General features: G+C 45.2%; 1 protein-coding gene across 3 annotated transcripts in view; it reads right to left on the bottom strand.

Moving 5' to 3' along the window:
- The window catches only part of LOC137437612 (proton-coupled folate transporter), a 129273-nt gene that overhangs the window by 105605 nt on the left and 1268 nt on the right, over positions 1–22400 (bottom strand). For 2 of the 3 annotated variants that reach the window (XM_068132083.2, XM_068132082.2), the window contains exon 2: positions 6254–6372. The exons of the other annotated variant lie outside the window; for it this stretch is intronic. In XM_068132083.2, coding sequence (XP_067988184.1) covers positions 6254–6372 — 119 coding nt within the window. The remainder of the gene's footprint in view (positions 1–6253; positions 6373–22400) is intronic. 3 annotated transcript variants of the gene reach the window in all.

The following is a 22400-nucleotide window of genomic DNA, read 5'->3' as shown; positions in this document are numbered from 1 at the left end:
TATGGATTATTTATGTTTTAAAAATCAAGATAGAAATGATAGATAGTACATGTTGGAAACCAAAAAGGTTTTCGCACTCTGTATGAATTTTTTCTCATAAATAAATGAGTTATTGCGTTAAGTGTAAAAAGAAAACTAATACTAAAAATATCTCGTATGTTAGAAGTTAAAATAACAGAGTTTATCAAAAGGGAATATGTTTAGTGTGTGGCTCTAAAAAGTGTCAATTCATTTCTAAGCATAAAAGCTGGGGAGATACACAAGATATTTTGTCGGTTAGTAAATTTACAACAACTGTAATTCCAGGGGAATTACATCTACTGGGGTATTCTTTCTGTGGTCTAGGGATAAACTTCAATAAAAGATTAGATGAGGCTAACAATCCTAAATCTTGGTCTAAACCTCTAAATAGGGTTGATGAAGTGTGTATGAAACACGATATTGATTGTGGGAATAGCACGATGTCAATGAAAAACACGAAGCCGACAGAGAAATGTTGTATAATTTGTCTTTGATACGAAATCCAACGTTGAGAGAGAAAGTTTTTTGTTTTTTTGTATACAAGATCGAGGCTCGTGAAAGAGCTAACATTAATCACACAAAAAGTCAAACCGACACATAAAACACAAAAAATAAGGGGAGCGGTAGAAAAGATGGGGAGAGAGGGGGAAGGACACAAACACAACATTTGAGAGCAGGGACATCAAGAGAAATGTGTGAGGGAGAGGGCTTGGGAGGAGGTGGGAGAGGTATAAAACATATGGACACTGCAAGTACTTCCACGAAAGAAGTTGGAATTTCAAAGAAGTGTATCTGGGGTGAATTTGCGGGGGGTAGAAAAGATCAAGGTTTTGGATGGGGGAAGATAAGAGATGGTGGTGAACAGCTGTTTTAAAGACGTGGAGGGAGAAGTGGGATTGAAGGGAGTGGGGGAGTTTGTTCCAGAGGCGGGGAAAAAGGGGAATGAAAGAGAGAAAGTGGGCAGAGAGCCTAGATTTTGGCAGTTTAACCATAAGAGGGTTGCTGGCAGATCTTGTGCGACCTGTAGGAATATTTGGGGGACAGAGCACAGAGAGAGCTGGGGGAGCAAGGCCGGAGAGGAGTCGGTAGAAGACAGAAAGACCACCAACCTGCCTGCGGTGAGTGAGTGAAAGGCCCTAATAAACTTAGTAAACTTCATCGCAGGAGATTCCAATGATTCTGAAAGCTTTGGTTTCAACAGCGAATAACTGAGCTGGGTGTGAGGCAGGAGCACCGGCCCAGAGGGGGGAACAGTATTCCATTGAGCTGCAGATGAAAGCCTTGTATGTGGTGAAGAGCTCAGGTGTGCCAAGGAAGGACTTCGCATGACGGAGGATGCCCAGTCGGCGACTGGCTTTGGAGGCCAGATTGGAAATGTGGTTTTCCCAAGAAAGATCATGGCAGATAGTGAGACCCAAAAGCTTGAGCGACAGAACTTCTTGGAGAGGATTGTTGAGAAAGTAGATGGGAGGGTCTTCCAGTCGGTCTTTTCAGAGAGACATAGTAAGAGTGTGAGATTTGTCAGGATTGAAATACATGTTCCACTTGTTTGACCAGTCTGTGATTTTGTCCAGGTCTGCAGAGAGTGAGGAGGCTGCAGACTGCCGATCTGAGGGATGAGGAATGGAGCGGCAGAGAGTGGAGTCATCAGCAAAGAGATAGAGAGGATTTTTCAGAGAGTCGGAGAGACCAGAAATATGGAGTTTGGAGCTTGCTTGGAGTTTCCAAAAAAGTACCTAAAGGACTCTCACTGTGAGAAACAAGATTGTGTGGGCTTTCATGTGTCTTTCAGTGAGGAGAGGCTTCCGTATTGCCACTCTGCCATAAAGCCCAGATCGGTGGAGTGTTGCAGTGATGGTTGGCCTTCTGGAAGTTTGTCCCATCTCCACACAGGATCTCTGGAGCTCAGCCAGAGTGACCATCGGGTTATTGGTCACCTCTCTTACCAAGGCCCTTCTCCCCCGATTGCTCAGTTGGGCCCGGCGGCCAGCTCCAGGAAGAGTCCTGGTTGTTCCAAACTTCTTCCATTTAAGAATTATGGAGGCCACTGTGCTCTTGGAGACCTTCAATGCAGCAGAGATTTTTTTTGTGCGCTTCCCCAAATCTGTGCCTCGACACAATCCTGTCTCTGAGCTCTGCAGGCAGCTCCTTCGACCTCATGGCTCGTTTTTGCTCTGATATGCATTGTCAGCTGTGAGACCTTATATAGACAGGTGTGTGCCTTTCAAAATGATGTCCAATCAATTGAATTTACCACAGGTGGACTCCAATCAAGGTGTAGAAACATCTCAAAGATGATCAAGAGAAATGGGAGGCACCTGAGCTAAATTTCAAGTGTCATAGCAAAGGGTATGAATACTTATGTCAATGTGATATTTCAGTTTGTTATTTTTAAGAAATTTGCAAAACTTTCTAAAATCCTGTTTTCTCTTTGTCATTATGGGGTATCGAGTGTGGATTGATGAGGGAAAAAATGAATATAAACGATTTCAGCATAAGGCTGCGACATAACAAAATGTGAAAAAAGTTAAGAGGTCTGAATACTTTCTGAATGCACTGTATATCCTCATGATTATATGGATTCATTTGAGAGGTTTAAAGAAACACAACTTCGCTCTAAAGAGAATGTATATAACAAGTTAAATAAAAGTCATATTAAAGCGCGGCGTTACGCGCGCTGCTTGTGAGCAAGGAGGAAGCGGACAAGCGGTAACATATAAACGTCTTTATTGTAAGACTACACTGTAACACTGAACTCCTCCGGGCTGGCCGCCCGGTGTATATCATGAGGCCACGCCTACCCCTCGGGCATGGCCACCGCCCACTTGGTGCGTGGAATGATGTCACCACGCCAGTGGGCTTTTGTGTCCGCCACACGCGCCCCCCCAGAATTCCCGCGCACCTGGAGGGCCAGTTTGCGGGGCAGACGAATGACCCGGCCGAAGCGCCCCCTGGCGATCGGCGGCGTCCGGGGTGCAGGGATACCAGGTGGGATGCCCCTGGCTGCCCCTGGGATGGGTGCAGGACCGGGGGGCGCCGTGGCGGCGGGGCTGGGCGGTGCCGGGGGTCCGCCCGCAGGAGGGCGGCCCCGACGTGGGGGTCGGGCCACTGGCGGTGGATGGTCCACATCGAGGTGGGCCGGCTTGAGGCGGTCTACCGAAACGCGGTCAGGAGTACCGCCGATGTCCAGGGTGAAGTGCTTCGCCCCGGTCTCCAGCACGCGGAAAGGCCCGTCATACGGGGGCCGCAGTGGTGTCCGATGGGCATCGTGGCGGACGAAGACGTACTCCGCCGTGCGAAGCTCCGGGGCGACGTGCGTCGGTGGGTGCCCGTGGCATGCCGTTGGCACCGGGGCGAACCTCTGGGCGGTCTCTTGCAGAGCGGAGCGCTGCTGTGCCGCGGACCATGGTGCCGTGGAGTCGGGGAGGAACTCGCCCGGCACCCGCAGCGGTTGCCCGAAGACCAACTCCGCCGCGGATGCGCGCAGGTCCTCCTTGGGCGCCGTCCGGAGGCCCAGCAGGACCCAGGGGAGCCTGTCGACCCAGCCGCCGTCGCGGAGGGTGGCCCGGAGCGCGGCCTTCAATGAGCGGTGAAATCGCTCACACAGGCCGTTAGCCTGGGGGTGGTAGGCCGTGGTTCGGTGCAGCCGGACCCCGAGCCCCTGCGCAACCGCCCCCCAGAGCTCCGAGGTGAACTGGGGGCCGCGGTCGGATGAGATGTCTGAGGGGGCGCCGAACCGGGCGACCCAGGTGGCGATGAAAGCCTGCGCGACATCGGCCGCCGTTGTCGACGCCAAGGGCACGGCCTCCGGCCACCGGGTGGTGCGGTCCACCATGGTGAGGACGTGGGTGAAACCCCGCGAGGGGGGCAGAGGTCCCACCAGGTCCACGTGGACGTGGTCAAACCGGCGTTCCGGCACCGTGTACGGGGCCAACGGGGCCTGGGTGTGCCGGTGCACCTTGGCGCGCTGGCACGCGAGGCATGTCCTGGCCCAGCCGCGGACGGCCTTCCGGAGGCCATGCCAGACGAACTTGTCGGCGATCAGCCTTTGGGAGGCCCTCGCGCCCGGGTGGGACAGGCCGTGGATGGCGTCAAACACCTGGCGCTGCCAGCCCGCGGGCACAATGGGGCGAGGACGCCCGAGGGAGACGTCGCACAAGAGGGCCGCGCCCGCGCCGTCGAACGGCACCTCGGTGACGCGGAGGCCCGTGACGGCGGTCCGCAAGGCCATCACGTCGGGGTCACCAGTAAAGCGCGGCGTTACGCGCGCTGCTTGTGAGCAAGGAGGAAGCGGACAAGCGGTAACATATAAACGTCTTTATTGTAAGACTACACTGTAACACTGAACTCCTCCGGGCTGGCCGCCCGGTGTATATCATGAGGCCACGCCTACCCCTCGGGCGTGGCCACCGCCCACTTGGTGCGTGGAATGATGTCACCACGCCAGTGGGCTTTTGTGGCGGACACAATATAACTGATAAAGATTATACTCAAGCACAAATTATTTTGAAGAAGTTTAATATAAAGAACCTTGGGGAATATCACGATTTGTATCTTAAAACTGATGATCTGTTATTGACTGATGTATTTGAGACTTTTCGAACCGTCTGTCATAATAAAAATTCCTATGGTTTAGACCCCGCTCATTATTTTACAGCACCAGGATTGGCATGGAGTGCCATGTTAAAAATGACTGAACAGGATTTGGAATCAATGGGTGATATGGATATGCTTTTGATTATAGAGAAGGCTAAAAGAGGAGGAATATCTCAAGTATGTTCAAAGAGATATGCCAAAGAAAACAACAAATATCTTCCTAACGATGATGTTGATAAAGATGGTTCATACTTGATGTATTACGATGCTAACAATCTTCATGAATGGGCTATGTCTCAATCTCTACCTTATGGAAAACTTATATGGGTTAAAGAAAAACATTATGAAAGAGTTTTACAAAACATCATTATCTCTTCTCAAAAGGAGTTAGACAAAGCAGAAGTTGGGTATTATTTTGAGGTTGATTTAAAATATCCACGAGAACTCCACAACAAACACAAAGACCTGCCCTTTGGCCCTGATAAAGAGAAAAGAATGGCTTAGCGGTTATCAACAATCATTTTCTACTAAAGGAAAGCCGACAGAGAAACCACTTACGACATTATATGACAAAGAAAAGTATGTTCTACATCAAAGGAATTTGAGACAATATTTGGCTGCTGGTTTGAGAGTCAAGAAGATTCATAGAGTTCTACAGTTTAGACAAAGTCATTGGCTGGAAACATACATCGATTTTAATACAAAGAGAAGAACAGAGGCAAAGACAGATTTTGAGGACTTTTATAAATTTATGAACAATGCTGTGTTTGGAAAGACAATGGAAAATGTTAGGAATAGACAAAACATAAGACTTGCTACATCTTAGAAACAATCATCTAAATTTATTAATAAACCAAGTTTTTAAAGAGTGGAGGTGTTTTCAGAGTTTTTGTGCTATTCATATGATTAAAGAGAGTATTTAAATGGATAAACCGATTTATATAGGAACATCAATTCTTGACTTGTTAAAATTATTAATGTATGATTACGACAACAACAACTTAAAGAAGAAATGTGTGAATAATATTAATCAGACAGACAGCTTTATTTTTAAAATCAATGCAGAGGATATTTCTAAGGATATGTCTCAGGATGTTGATGGAAACAATGGAAAAAGTGGGCGTGGCTTGTGAATAAATATTCGTTGGGATGCTCGGGGAAGAGGGAGAAATGGGAGGAATTTTTAAGGGTTAAGGGGGTGTTTTGGAGATCGTTTTTCCCTTTTTCCCATTCACTGCAATGTAAAAGTGGGTGTGTTTTAGAATCAACAAAGAGTTTGGGGGTCTATTGAGGATTTAACCTTTGTTAATGGTTTAGATGGGAAAGGGAGAAATAGACGGGTGTTTTTGGGGTTTTTGATGGGTGGCCCATAAGTACCTACGCATTTTCCCCATTCACTTACAAGTAAAATTGGGTGTGTTTTAGAACCCCCATTTCCCTACTGCTCCTGTTATAGCAAGATTAAAAAGGCAACAAGGTACCCAGACAAAAATTAGAGACCAGAAGACTGTTTAACCTATTACATAATATAAGTATCTTTCACAAAAGATTTGCACATTTCAAGTGGGAGATGTCTCAGAAGAGGAGAGAGGAAGGAAATTTCAGAGAAACGAAAGACGTGGACAGTGATACACACCTTGACCAGAACGAGCTGTTGGGAAGCTGGTGTTGAGATTAATATCCCAGTCATATAAAGAAATATGACCGGCTCAACCACTAGGTACCGTTTGCAGGCTGCCATGGTACCCAAGAGGCCTGAAGGGAAAATAATTAGGGGACTGTTTCATCGTCACATCACCAACTACAGCCAAGACCAATCGGTGGCTTCTGCGTAGAAACGAACATCTTCAAAAACCGGTTTATAATGTCAAATACTCTAACCATGATGGCTGCAACAATATTGCATTGCAAGTGATAGCACAAACAAAGGGAAGAAAGAAAGGAAGCAAGTTTATCTTATTTTGATGGTTTCTATCATCATACTAAAATAAGCAATTTAGTGTCTGTCTGTCTTGAGGAAGGGCATTGAGGAAGTTAGGAGTGGAGGAATGGTTGATCAGAGCGGTGATGGCAATGTACAAAAGAGCGTGCACAGCTGTAAGGACGAAGGACGGGAACAGTGGTGAGTTTGAGGTGAAGGTGGGAGTGCATCAAGGGTCGGTACTAAGTCCACTACTATTTGTAGCTGTGATGGAGGTGCTGGCTCGGAACGTAAAGGAGGGTCTACCGTGGGAGTTGTTGTATGCAGATGATCTGGTGTTGATTGCAGAAAGTATGGATGGACTGAAGGAGAAGATGAACAAGTGGAAGGAATGTATGGAGATAAAAGGTCTGAAGGTGAATATCGGAAAAACGAAGGTGATGGCAAGTGGTAGAGCATGTGGTGAGGTGGAAAGAACTGGGAAGTGGCCGTGTGCTGTGTGCAGGAAGGGTGTCGGAGTGAATTCCATTCAATGTACAATGTGCGCTGAGTGGGTTCATCAAAAATGTAGTGGTTTGAGAGGGTCATTAACCAGTGTGGCAGCTACATTCAAGTGTAAGGTGTGCACAGAGGGAGCTGCAGATGGAGGAAATGTTGAGTTGGATCTTGGAGATGGCGTGAAACTGGAAGGTGTGAAAACATTTTGGTACCTTGAAGACATGCTGAATGGAGAAGGTGGATCAGACTCGGCAATGGTTGCTCGAGTGAGGTGTGCATGGAAGAAGTTTCGGGAACTGAGTGGCGTGGTGACGAGGAGGGTAGTGTCATTGAAGCTGAAGGGAAAGGTGTATGCTGCATGTGTGAGAAGTGTTATGATTTATGGGAGTGAGACATGGGTAATGAACGTAGAGCAGCAACGAAGGCTGGAAAGGGTGGAAATGCGAATGGTTCGGTGGATGTGCGGAGTATCGTTGAGAGAGAGGAAGACAAATGATGAATTGCGAAAGATGATGGGAATAGAGCCTGTGATGGATGCTGTGAAGAGAAACAGGTTGAGATGGTTTGGTCATGTGTTGAGGAAGGATGAAAGTGACTGGTTGAAAAGAGTGATGGGAATGAATGTAGAAGGAAGTAGAGGACGGGGAAGACCGAGAAAGACTTGGCTAAAGATGGTCGAAGAAGAAATGCAGGCAAGGGGGTTAACAAGGGGAGATGCAGAAAATAGGGCAAAATGGAGAACATTGTCATGGGGACCGCAAGGCTAACCCCCGCTCTTGCAGGGAAAATGGCCTTAAAATACATGTTGTTGTTGTCTGTCTGTCTGACTGACTGACATATATTTATTTGGTCATCACTTTTCCAATATCAAACAAATTTGACAGGAACACTAAGTAAGGGTCACACAATGGAGGTTGTAGCGATCTCACTTCCCCTCCTCCCCAAGGGGTTTTTCCTTCTTGAGTGAAATCCATCTTAAGGTGTATATCCAAGTTAAGATAGCTAAAATAATCGCGTTTTTCCAAGGCCGCTTCTAATAACAAAAGTTACTAGATGGTATTCATAGAATACTTTACCCGTTTGGTCTGGAGAAGGATTGGTGCGAGCCAACACTTCTGTTTTTGAAGTGTTTTTCTTTGATCCAATATGTCTGCCAGACCAGGTGACCAATGACATCATAAATTTACATTCTCCAAAATAATTAATTGTTGCATAGATCACACTCAAAAAATTTCAAACTGATAGGACTCAGCATTGTCCCTGTCGGATTATGACGTCATATTTAAAGCACCAATGACGTCATCGTTAACAATACCTATTCCACATGCGGAGATCTTTACAATGAGCCACGTTTCAATTTTTTCCATGGAGCGGTTTCAGAGATATAGATGTGCAACGTTTTTCGGTTTTTCCAAGATGGCGCTTGTACCACGTGACCTATGACGTCATAATTATCAAGAAACTAATTCTACAGGAGGAGGCGCTGCTATGATGAAAATTCCGTGAAAACAGTTGCAGAGAAAATAAATATTTCAAACTTATCGGATCAAGCTTCTTTCCTTGAAGTCCTAGCAGGGTCCATTTGTTTTTACCTCTCCCACCCCTCCCTTCCCCTGCCCCATCACCCCAAGCCCTCTCCCTCCCACAGATCTCCCGATGTCCCTGTTCTCCACTGTTGTACTTGTGTGCTTCCCTCTCTCGCCCAATCTTGTCTCCCACTCCCTTCATTATATGTTTTATGTGTCCGTTTATGTTTTTTTGTGATTAATGTTAGCTCTTACGCGAGCCTCGATATTTTATCAAAAAAAAAAAAGCGTTGCACTTGTTGATTTATGACGTCATAACGAAGGCACCAAATTATATCATCATTAACATATCTTATTTCGCATGGGGAGTACTTGACCATGAACAATATTCCAATTTTGTTCCATTGAGCGGTTTTGGAGATACAGAGGTGCAACATTTTTCCAATATGGCGTCCGTATCTCGCGACCTATGACGTCGTAATTATCACTAAAAAATATACAGGAGGTGCTCCTATGGTGCAAAATTTCATGTCAATCGGACCAACTTTTGCTGAGAAAATGAATTGTAAAAATGCAGACACGTACGTAAGCCATACATACAAATGTGCAAACGTACAAATTTACATATACCATACGTACGCATACAAGCGATCAATTAACCCCGGTTTTCGCTTCGCGACCGCAGGGTAACTAGAATGCGGGCACTCGGTAGAGAGCATACCTGCGACAGGTTGAACACTTTATGTTTTGCATCCCACTGGATTCTGATCTGGATTCATACCTGAAGTAAAGTCGATTTGGTTGTTTTTTTTCACCAAACAACCCAATTTCCAAGTTTGTCCTAACTCATCCACGACTTTTTGAGATATTGTGCTATTTCTGCTATATATCGTTTTTGGCAACATCCCTCAGTGATGATCAAGAATCACTTAAAAATTAAAAACAATCACATCCGGATCCGGATCTTCAACAAAATTGAATCAATTCTTTCTTATCACACACACACACAACCTGTCCACCAATTGTGGTCCGAATCCGTCCATAACTTTTTGATATATCGTGCCATACTGTATATAGTTTTTGGCCCTATCACTCAAAGGTGAAGAATCATTTTAAAATTCTAGTATCCGGGTTTTCACCAAAATCTAAGTATGTCCACCAAATTTCGGCTGAATCTGTCCACAACTTTTTGAGATATTTTGCTCAGTCAAACAAACACGGGTGAAATTATAACCTCCGTCCACCTTTGGTGACAGAGGTAACAACAACACTAACTAGATCGGCAATCGGTAGTGAGAATACCTCCGCCAAGCTGAACATTTTACGTTTTGTACCCCACCTACCAATAGGTCGGATCTGGATCCAGACATGAATCAAAATCTAATCGGCTTGTTCTTCTCACCTTACCAACTTATCCCGACCAGGTCGGGCACTGATTTTGGGCGATTAGGCCTGCCTCGCAGTTGGGAAAGGGCCTTCCCCAAACTGTTGCCACAAAGTAGGAAGCACACAATTGTCTAGAATGTCATGGTATGCTGTAGCATTAAGATTTCACTTCACTGGAACTAAGGGGCCTAGCCCGAACCATGAAAAACAGCCCCAGACCATTATTCCTCCTCCATAAAACTTTACAGTTGGCACTATGCAGCATTCGGGCAGGTAGTCTTCTCCTTTTATCCACCAAACCAAGATTCATCCGTCGGACTGCCAGATGGTGAAGTGTGATTCATCACTCTCGAGAACGTGTTTCCACTGTTCCAGAGTCCAATGGCAACGAGCATTACACCACTCCAGCCGACGCTTGGCATTGTGCATGGTGATCTTAAGCTTGTGTGTGGCTGCTCAGCCATGGAAACCCATTTAATGAAGCTCTTGATGAACAGTTGTTGTGCTGACGTTGCTTCCAGAGGCAGTTTGGAAGTCAGTAGTGAGTGCAACCAAGGACAGACGATTTTTACACGCTACGCGCTTCAGCACTCGGCGGTCCAGTTCTGTGAGCTTGTGAGGCCTACCACTTGGTGGCTGAGCTGTTGTTGCTCCTCGACGTTTCCACTTCACAATAACAGCACTTACAGTTAACCGGGGTAGCTCTAGCAGGGCAGAAATTTGACGAACTTACTTGTTGGAAAGGTGGCAGCCTATGACGGTGCCACATTGAAAGTCACTGAGCTCTTCAGTATGGCCCATTCTACAGCCAATGTTTGTCTATGGAGATTGCATGGCTGTGCGCTTGATTAATATATACCTGTCAGCAATTTCACAGAGTGTGGGTGAAACAGCCGAATCCACTAATTAGAAGGGGTGTCCGCATACTTTTGGTCATGTAGTGTATAATTTTTGGTGCTGTCAATTAAGTGAAGAATCACTGAATTTTTTTTTAAACTCTCGGATCCGGATCCAGATTCGGATCTTCACAAAAATCGAATCGATTTGTCCTATTCACACACTCAACCTCTGCACCAAATTTCGTCCGAATCCGTCCACAACATTTTGAGATATCCTGTTCACAAACAAACAAATATGTCATGCATAGCATGATACAGTCAAAATCCATAAAGTAAGTTGTTGACCCTTGGCGTATGTTGACCTAAAAAATAATAGGTGGTTGAATTAAGTGATCTGATATGCAAATCCTCTTCAAATTCCAAGTCAATCAGATGAAAATTGACGATTTTAGAAATTGCACTTAAGTTGTTAACCTTTGGTCTATGCTGACCTTTTGGCATAAACCGAATAAATTATTGGTGGTTGAATTCAATGATCAATTATGCAAATGCTCTTCAAATTTGAAGTCAATGAGGTGAAAATTGACGATTTTAGAAATTACACCTAAGTTGTTTACCTTTGGTCTATGACTCTATGCTGACCTTTTGGCATAAACCTAAGAAATTATTGGTGGCTGAATTCAATGATAAAGTATGCAAATCCTCTTCAAATTTCAAGTAAATGAAATGAAAATTGACAATTTTAGATATCTGGCCTATGTTGACTTTTTCACCTTTCGACTTCAAAAATAATCGGGGGTTGAATTCAGTGACCTGATATGTAAATCCTCTTCAAATTTCAAGTCAATCAGGTGAAAGTTGAGGATTTTAGAAATTTCAGAATCCGTCCACAACATTTTGAGATGTCCTGTTCACAAACAAACACACAAACAGACAAACAAATATGTCGTGCACGATACATTCAAACTCCATAAAGAAAGTTATTGACCTTTGGCCTAAGTTGCCCTCAAAAATTATTGGTGGTTGAATTCAGCAACCTGATATGCATTTCAAGTAAATTAGATGAAAATTGACAATTTTAGAAATTTGGTCTATGTTGACCTTTTGGCCAATGTTGACCTCAAAAATAATTGGGGGTTAAATTCAGTGACCTGAATTGAGATTTCAAGTGTTGACCTCTTGATTTCAACAAGTGACCTCTTGAGATTTCAAGTCAATCAGATGAAATTTGAGGATTTTAGAAATTTGACAAAGTTGTTGACCTTTGTCCTATGTTGACCTTTTGACCTCAAAATCAACAGGCTTCCTCCTTATGACCAACTCTACTATCTGGTGAAGTTTCGGAAAGATCAGTGTAAAATTGTGACCTCTAGGCGATTGACATACAAACATACAGAATAACGCACAAATCCAATCAATATACAGGACTTAAAAATAATTCGATTTTCACAAGTAACAAACACACAAACAAGAAGACGTCATGAAGAGCACGATACTTGCAAAATAAATCCCCTCCGCCCCCAACCCTCTCCTCCCCCCAGTTTGCTATTGTCCATTTAAGCAAGATTGAAATTGACGATGCTGATCAGCTCCGGTCAATCAGATGAAGTGACGATTTTTCAGATGAAAATTGATGATTTTAGAAGTTTGACCTTGTATTGAGTTGACCTTTTGACCTCAAAAATAGTTGGTTTCCAAATTCAGTGAGGCACTATGCAAATGTTAAATTTTCAAGTCAATCGGATAAAAGTAGATGATTTATAAGATGAAAATTGGTGATTTGGGAAATTTGACCTTGCATTGACCTTTTGACCTCAAAATATTTGGTTTCCCTACTTAGAGACTAAATATACAAATGCTGTTAAATTTTCAAGTCAATCAGCTGAAAAATGGCAATTTTAGAAAGTTGACCTACAGATGACCTTTGACCTCAAAATCAATAGGCTTCTCAATTGTGACGACCTCTACAACTTGGTGACGGTTCATGACGATCGGTTTAGAATTGTGACCTGTAGGCGAGTGACAGACAGAAAAACAGACAGAGTAATAAACACAACCGACCAGACAGGGGTGAAAACATAACCTTCATCTACCTTTGGTGGCGAAGGTCATGATAATAGCATAAGTGTGAGGTAGAGGAGGGGTGTGAGGAGTGTGAGGAGGTATTGGAGAGGAGTGTGAGGAGGTATTGGCGAGGAGTGTGAGGAGGTATTGGAGTGTGAGGCGGTATTGGAGAGGAGTGTGAGGAGGTGTTGGAGAGGAGTGTGAGGAGGTGTTGGAGAGGAGTGTGAGGGGTGTTGGAGAGGAGTGTGAGAAGGTGTTGGAGAGGAGTGTGAGGAGGTGTTGGAGAGGAGTGTGAGGAGGTGTTGGAGAGGAGCGAGGGGTTGGAGAGGAGCGAGGAGTTGGAGAGGAGCGAGGGGTTGGAGAGGAGCGAGGGGTTGGAGAGGAGCGAGGAGTTGGAGAGGAGCGAGGGGTTGGAGAGAAGCGAGGAGTTGGAGAGGAGCGAGGGGTTCGAGAGTGAGGGCCGATTGGAGAGGTGAGTGAAGGCCGATTGGAGAGGAGAGTGAGGAGCGATTGGAGAGGAGAGTGAGGAGCGATTGGAGAGGAGAGTGAGGGGCGATTGGAGAGGAGAGTGAGGAGCGATTGGAGAGGAGAGTGAGGCGCGATTGGAGGGGAGTATGACGAATTGAAAAGGAGTGTGAGGAATTTGAGAGGCGTGTGAGGGATTTGAGAGGAGTGAGGGATTTGAGAAGAGTGTGAGGGATTTGAGAAGAGTGCGAGGGAGAGGGATAACTCTCAAACCTGTCTCCTTCCTCCAAATCCTGGTGGCGTCTGGTCAAATCCGTTTCTGGTGTTTGTTCCCCCTCCATCCCCTCCCTTACCTCAAATGGCCACACAGTTGACATCGCACGTGACAAAGCCGAATGCCTCAACTCTGTGTTCGCCTCGAAATCCTTAGTCCCAAACCCATCTCTCTCTGTTCCCACCTTTCCCAGTCGAACCCAACTGCTCCTGGACTCTGTGTCCTTCTCTCCTGACAAGGTGGAGGAGTTTTTGTCAAACCTCGACTCTGATTCTGCAACTGGACCAGACGGCATCAGCCCACGGGTCTTAAAATCCTGCTCTGCCGCTCTATCTCACCCTCTCTCTGTTCTTTTCACCCTATCTTTTGCTCAAGGTCATCTGCCAGCATCCTGGAAATCAGCTAACATTACCGCTTTACACAAAAAAGGTGCAAAAACAGATCCTTGCAACTACAGACCAATCAGCCTGCTCCCAATTATCAGCAAAGTCATGGAATTCCATCATTGCTTCGGATATGAAATCTTTCCTCTTCTCCAATGGCTTGATCTCTGATCATCAATTTGGTTTCAGACCAGGTCACTCTACTCTGGACATGCTGCTTCTGCTGTCTCAACAATGGATGGAGGTCCTCAATGCCAAACCGGAAATCAGAGCTGTCTCCCTTGACATATCAAGGGCCTTTGATACGGTCTGGCACCCAGCTCTGCTCACCAAACTCTCCTCCTATGGTATCCATGGAAATCTCCATGCATGGCTTGCGGACTTCCTCTCTGGTCGTAGTCAACGTGTGGCCCTGAATGGATTTCTCTCATCTCCCCTTCCTGTTCAGGCTGGAGTTCCCCAAGGAAGTGTGCTGGGCCCTGTGCTTTTTCTGGTCTTCATCAATGATCTCTCTGACTCTCTGGAAAATCCTCTCTATCTCTTTGCTGATGACTCCACTCTCTGCCGCTCCATTCCTCTTCCCTCAGATCGGCAGTCTGCAGCCTCCTCACTCTCTGAAGACCTGGACAAAATCATAGACTGGTCAAACAAGTGGAACATGTCTTTCAATCCTGCCAAATCTCACTCTCTTACTATGTCTCTCCGAAAAGATCGACTGGACAACCCTCCCATCTACTTTCTCAACAATCCTCTCCAAGAAGTTCTGTCACTCAAGCTTTTGGGTCTCACTATCTGCCATGATCTTTCTTGGGAAAACCACATTTCCAAGCTGGCCTCCAAAGCCAGTCGCCGACTGGGCATCCTCCGTCGTGTGAAGTCCTTCCTCGGCACACCTGAGCTCCTCACCACTTACAAGGCTTTCATCCGCAGCTCAATGGAATACTGTTCTCCCCTATGGGCTGGTGCTCCTGCCTCACACCTGGCTCGGCTTCACGCTGTTGAATCCAAAGCTTTCAAAATCATTGGAATCTCCCGCGATGAAGCTATCTCTGAGGGCCTTTCACTCACTCACCGCAGGCAGGTAGGTGGTCTTTCTGTCTTCTACCGACTCCTCTCCGGCCTTGCTCCCCCAGCTCTCTCTGTGCTCTGTCCCCCAAATATTCCTACAGGTCGCACAAGATCTGCCAGCAACCCTCTGATGGTTAAACTGCCGAAATCTCGGCTCTCTGCTCACCTTCACTCTTTCATTCCTCTTTTCTCCCGCCTGTGGAACAAACTCCCACACTCCCTTCAATCCCTCTCCTCCCTCCAGGTCTTTAAAACAGCTGTTCACCACCATCTCTTATCTTCCCCCATCCATAACCTTGATCTTTTCTACCCCCACTAATTCACCCCAGATCCACCTTGTTTGAAATTCCAACTTATTTCCTGGAAATCCTGGCAGTGTCCATATGTTTATACCTCTCCCACCCCCCCCCCCCTTCACATGCCTCCCCCCCTTCACATGCCTCCCCCCCTTCACATGCATCCCCCCCAAAGCCCTCTCCCTCCCACAGATCTCTCGATGTCTCCATGTCTCTCGGTCCCTGCTCTCAAATGTTGTGTTTGTGTCCTTCCCCCTCTCTCCCCATCTTGTCTACCGCTCCCGATGTTATTTGTTTTATGTGTCTGTTTGTCTTTCTGTGTGATTAATGTTCGCTCTTTCACGAGCCTCGATCTTGTATACAAAAAAAAAAGAAGAAAAAAAAAAAAAAAGATCTTCTCGACCCTCCCCAAACCCACCTCTTTCCACCCTTCCCGTTTTTCCTTCCTGAGAGTTTGCTTCTGTTTCTATGTTGTCCACCCCATGCATCCCCTCATTCCCCACATCCCTTATTTCTCAAATCTCCCTATATTTTGTACCTCTCCGTACAAAATATAGGGAGATTTGAGATTATTCCTCTCTATTATTCCTCTCTCTAATCTCTATTATTCCTCTCCGGCCTTGCTCCCCCAGCTCTCTCTGTGCTCTGTCCCCCCAATATTCCTTCAGGTCGCACAAGATCTGCCTGCAACCCTCTTATGGTTAAACTGCCAAAGTCTAGGCTCTCTGCTCACCTTCACTCTTTCATTCCCCTTTTCTCCCGCCTCTGGAACAAACTCCCCCACTCCCTGTAATCCCACTCCTCCCTCCAGGTCTTTAAAACAGCTGTTCACCACCATCTCTTATCTTCCCCCATCGAAAACCTTGATCTTTTCTACCCCCGGTAATTCACCCCAGAGTCCTTGCAGTGTTCATATGTTTTATTCCTCTCCCACCTCCCCCCAAGTCCTCCCGATGTCCCTGCTCTCAAATGTTGTGTTTGTGTCCTTCCCCCTCTCTCCCCATCTTGTCTGCCGCTCCCCTTGTTTTTTGTGTGTCGGTTTGTCCTTTTGTGTGATTAATGTTAGCTCTTTCACGAGCCTCGATTCAGTATACAAAAAAAAAAAAAAAAAAAAAAAATTGGAGAGGAGTGTGAGGGGTTGGAGAGGAGTGTGAGGCATTGGAGAGATGTGAGGCATTGGAGAGGAGTGTGAGGCATTGGAGAGGAGTGTGAGGCATTGGAGAGGAGTGTGAGGCATTGGAGAGGAGTGTGAGGCATTGGAGAGGAGTGTGAGGGATTGGAGAGGAGTGTGAGGGATTGGAGAGGAGTGTGAGGGATTGGAGAGGAATGTGAGGGATTGGAGAGGAGCGTGAATGGTTGGAGAGGAGTGTGAGGAGGTATTGGAGAGGAGTGTGAGGGGGTATTGGAGAGGAGTGTGAGGAGGTATTGGAGAGGAGTGTGAGGAGGTATTGGAGAGGAGTGTGAGTAGGTATTGGAGAGGAGTGTGAGGAGGTATTGGAGAGGAGTGTGAGGAGGTATTGGAGAGGAGTGTGAGGAGGTACTGGAGAGGAGTGTGAGGAGGAGTGGCATTGGAGAGGCATGAGGGTGGAGAGGAGTGAGGGGTCACATATTATGTGAAATAAATAAATTGTGTTCATTACAATGAACATTACAAATGGCCTTAAAACGATCATTCATTCATTCATATTCACACCATTTCTGGATCTGATGGAATTGCCAGTAACCATTTTGTAAAATTTAATGTGCAGCATCTAAATCGAGATGTCCAAATGTCACACACGTCCATACCCGTGGGATTCCCACGGGTGACCCCACTAGTAGCATAATATTCATGTTCTTACAAAACAATATTAATACGGATAATACCAATATTTTCCTCTTTGGACAAACTATTGTGGCGTTTCGTGGGGCACACCTCCCAGAAGTAAAAAAAATAGTATAAACCACAAACACGTTACGATTACCTTTTTAAACAATCTCTACTGCTGTTTAACACAAAACAGAAAGAGAGAAACCCGACGTTATTGAGGCATTATATGCTTATCGTGTACCACACAGACTACGATTCGGGCCTAGATCTACTGTAATCTATATACACCAGAAAGGATAACATGACCCTTCTTGCCGCTCCTGTAGGAAATGGGTGTACTAGTTCTATCAAAGGTCTAAATCAGATCGTCAAGTAGAGAAGTTAAAGATTACTTGAGGCCATGTTGGGTTTACAACTGCTGATAATCCCAATGGAATAGTAGTCTCCACTAGCAAATTGCCTGAGCTCGCACGGGATTCTAAACAGGGTAGGGATAAAGGCAGAAAAAATGCAAATGGCGTCTTCTGTCATCAAGCCGGCAAGCTGGGAGCAACAATTCACATTTATTTCCACATTTGGTGCAATTTAAATGCTCTAATGGCATCGAGATGCTCCATTTAAAACTGTTTGTTCCACATTTGTAGATTTTAGATGCCTCGGGTCCATAATAAAAATTTGTATTGGTGTCAAAACCAGTGACCAATTGTAAATTCATAGTAGGATGACAGAGAGGGAAAAGGGGTAACAATTGAACAGCCAAAAACCAAATGGACAATACAAATGAGTAGTTGAATGGCAGGAATTGGAATAGGGAGAATGAATGATGAAAGAATGAATGGTGAAGGTTGAAGAATAGTGTAATCAATCTGATAAAGGAGACTAGTATTCCATTGGGATTATCAGCTGTTGGAAATTCAAAATGGCCTGAATCAGAATGCTGCCCATCCTTATTTAACATAATTAAGGTTAGTTGAAAATTTTAACGATCTCATAGATATGTAATTCTGTGATATTGCATTGATACTCGTACATCCTAAACTCAATATTAACTAGAACGGCACTCTTCGAAGTCACGACGTCGACTGATATGCCTCCACCCACATTATTACATCATTATAATACTTGTATCAAGTTTGATTCAAATCAATTCAACTGTGCCCAAGTTAGCACATTTTTTACCTGATATGACCTCTGAACTTTGACCTATTGACCCCAAAATTTAATCAGTTCATGTTTACATCATTATACATACCTGCACCAAGTCTTAATTTAAATCCCTTCAGTTGTTCACAGGTTCCCACATTTTCACCTGACATGACCTCTGACCTTTGATCTCGGGACCCCCAAAATCAAATCAGTTAATGTTTATATCATTATACATACCTGTACAAAGTTTGAATTAGATCACTCCAGCCATTCTCAAGTTAAAGACCTATTACAGACTTTGACCTATGACCTCATGACCCCAAATTCTAATCATTTAATCTTTACATCATTATACATACCCGTACCAAGTTTGAATTGGATCACTTCAGCCATTCTCAAGATATAGACCTATTACAGACTTTGACCTTTGACCACAAAATCTAATCACAATCTTTACAACATTATACATACCCGTACCAAGTTTGAATTGGATCACTTCAGCCATTCTCAAGTTAAAGACCTATTACAGACTTTGACCTATGACCTCATGACCCCAAATTCTAATCATTTAATCTTTACATCATTATACATACCCGTACCAAGTTTGAATTAGATCACTTCAGCCATTCTCAAGTTAAAGACCTATTACAGACTTTGACCTATGACCTCATGACCCCAAATTCTAATCATTTAATCTTTACATCATTATACATACCCGTACCAAGTTTGAATTAGATCACTTCAGCCATTCTCAAGTTATAGACCTATTACAGACTTTGACCTATGACCTCTTGACCCCAAATTCTAATCATTTAATCTTTACATCATCATACATATCCGTACCAAATTTGAATTAGATCACTTCAGACATTCGCAAGTTTTCGATCTATTACAGACTGTGACCTTTGACCTATGACCACAAAATCTAATCACAATCTTTACAACATTATACATACCAGTACAAAGTTTGAATTAGATAACTTCAGCCGTTCTCAAGTTATAGACATATTACAGATTTGCCTCTTTTTTTTTTTTTTGTATACAAGATCGAGGCTCGTGAAAGAGCGAACATTAATCACACAGAAAGACAAACCGACACATAAAACATATAACATGGGGAGCGGTAGACAAGATGGGGAGAGAGGGGGAGGAACACAAACACAACATCTGAGAGCAGGAACATCGAGAGATCAGTGGGAGAGAGAGGGCTTTGGGGGGGGGAGGCATGGGAAGGGGGGGTGGGAGAGGTATAAAACATATGGACACTGCCAGGACTACCAGGAAAGAAGTTGGAATTTCAAACAAGGTGGATCTGGGGTGAATTAGTGGGGGTAGAAAACATCAAGGTTTTGGATGGGTAAAGATAAGAGATGGTGGTGAACAGCTGTTTTAAAGACCTGGAGGGAGGAGTGGGATTGAAGGGAGTGGGGGAGTTTGTTCCAGAGGCGGGAAAAAAGAGGAATGAAAGAGTGAAGGTGAGCAGAAAGCCAATATTTCGGCAGTTTAACCATCAGAGGGATGCTGGTAGATCTTGTGCGACCTGTCGGAATATTTGGGGGACAAAGCACAGAGAGAGCTGGGGGTGCAAGGCCGGAGAGGAGTCGGTAGAAGACAGAAAGACCACCTACCTGTCTGCGGTGAGTGAGTGAAAGGCCCTCGGAGATAGCTTCATCAGGGGAGATTCCAATGATTCTGAAAGCTTTGGTTTCAACAGCGTGAAGCCGAGCCAGGTGTGAGGCAGGAGCACCGGCCCATAGGGGAGAACAGTATTCCATTGAGCTGCGGATGAAAGCCTTGTATGTGGTGAGGAGCTCAGGTGTGCCGAGGAAGGACTTCACACGACGGAGGATGCCCAGTCGGCGACTGGCTTTGGAGGCCAGCTTGGAAATGTGGTTTTCCCAAGAAAGATCATGGCAGATAGTGAGACCCAAAAGCTTGAGCGACAGAACTTCTTGGAGAGGATTGTTGAGAAAGTAGATGGGAGGGTTGTCCAGTCGATCTTTTCGGAGAGACATAGTAAGAGTGAGATTTGTCAGGATTGAAAGACATAACTTTAACATAACTTTACTTAACAGACTTTAACCCTAAAATCTCATCACTTCATCTTTACATCATTATACATACCTGTACCAAGTTTGAATTAGATCACTTCGGCCGTTCTCAAGTTATAGACCTATTACAGACTTTGATCTTTGACCTCTTGACCCCAAAATATAATCAGTTCATCTTTACATCATCTATCTATAATTCCAGCAATCTCTGTGTGTATGTTTGTATGTTTGTATGTTTGTATGTTTGTTTGTCTGTGACCGCTGTTTCTCGACAACTACCGGTCCGATATACTTGAAACTTGCCAGGTATATTGCTGGGGACCCGAGGATGTGCCTTTTCAAGGTTTTAAATTAATCGCAGAAGTAGTTACCGAGCTATGTCCAAAAAACGATTCAACCAATCAGAGAGCAGCGAGCTATCACGTGTGCCGAACGTGGCGAACAGACTCTGCCTCGGATGGCACATTTGAGAGCGTATTCATTTATTTCCCGTTGGAAAACTATGTTGCCGTTAAACTATGTTTTAAAACTAATTAAAACTAATTTGCGATTCATCGTAACTGCGATTTGCGACCTTCCGGACAGTGAAGACTGCACTTCCGGCAGCCAATCACAGAACGCGTTATTGCGTAGGCGTGGCCGATGTGAGAGCGAGGCAGCGAGCCGAGCCCAGCGCGTGCGCCATTACGGTTCGTAATTCGATTTCTTCCGGAGAAAATAATAATTTCTCGATTTCTTATGCGCATTATTTCTCCCAATTCAGTCAGAGCGAAGGGCGGAAGCGAAGAGCGTTGTTTTTTTTGTTTACGGGCGTACGGGCGGGGTAGAGCGTACGGGTAGCGTTTTTTTTTTTTTTTGGCAAGGAACGGGCACCCACGTACGGGCATGCCCTAGTCTATCTATAATTCCAGTAATCTCTGTGTGTGTGTTTGTATGTTTGTATGTTTGTATGTCTGTGACCGCTGTTTCTCGACAACCACGGGTCCGATATACTTTAAACTTGCCAGGTATATTGCTGGGGACCCGAGGATGTGCCTTTTCAAGGTTTGAAATTAATCGGACAAGTAGTTACCGAGCTATGGCGATTTAGCCGTTCGCCGTTCGCTTTGGCGTTGCGAATGGACCAAACCATTTCATGTAAATAGAGGGGGGGGTTCTGTGGTCGTTGCGAATGGACCAAACCATTTCATGTAAATAGAGGGGGGGGGGGATTGTCACTGTACTCGCAAGCCGTTCGCCGTTCGCTTTGGCGTTGCGAATGGACCAAAACATTTCATGGACCAAACCATTTCATGTAAATAGAGGGGGGGGGATTGTCACCGTACTCGCACCCACGTACCCACGTACCCACGTACGGGCATTGCACCCACGTACGGGCATGCCCTAGTCTATCTATAATTCCAGTAATCTGTGTGTGTGTGTGTGTGTGTGTGTGTGTGTGTGTGTGTGTGTGTGTGTGTGTGTGTGTGTGTGTGTGTGTATGTGTGTATGTCTGTGACCGCTGTTTCTCGACAACCACGGGTCCGATATACTTGAAACTTGCCAGGTATATTGCTGGGGACCTGAGGATGTGCCTTTTCAAGGTTTCATATTAATCGGACAAGTAGTTACCGAGCTATGGCGATTTCTTTACCAAACTCCGCAAGCCGTTCGCTTTGGACCAAACCATTTCATGTAAATAGAGGGGGGGGATTGTCACCGTACTCGCAAGCCGTTCGCTTTGGACCAAACCATTTCATGTAAATAGAGGGGGGGGATTGTCACCGTACTCGCAAGCCGTTCGCTTTGGACCAAACCATTTCATGTAAATAGAGGGGGGGGATTGTCACCGTACTCGCAAGCCGTTCGCTTTGGCTTTGCGAATGGACCAAACCATTTCATGTAAATAGAGGGGGGGGGGATATAATTTTAGATATATATATAGTACGGGCATGCCCTAGTTGTACATAAGTGTACCAAATTTGGTCAGAATCCCATTACTGGTTCACAAGTTATCGCGGTAACAGTATATTTACTTAAAATCACCTCTGACCTTTGGTCTTTGACCTCGTGACCC

This window comes from Myxine glutinosa, chromosome 12 (genome assembly GCF_964187855.1).
Source record: "Myxine glutinosa chromosome 12, kmMyxGlut1.1, whole genome shotgun sequence".
NCBI lineage: Eukaryota > Metazoa > Chordata > Myxini > Myxiniformes > Myxinidae > Myxine > Myxine glutinosa.
The sequence above is the reverse complement of the archived record's forward strand: the minus strand, read 5'-3'. Positions and strand labels throughout refer to the sequence as shown.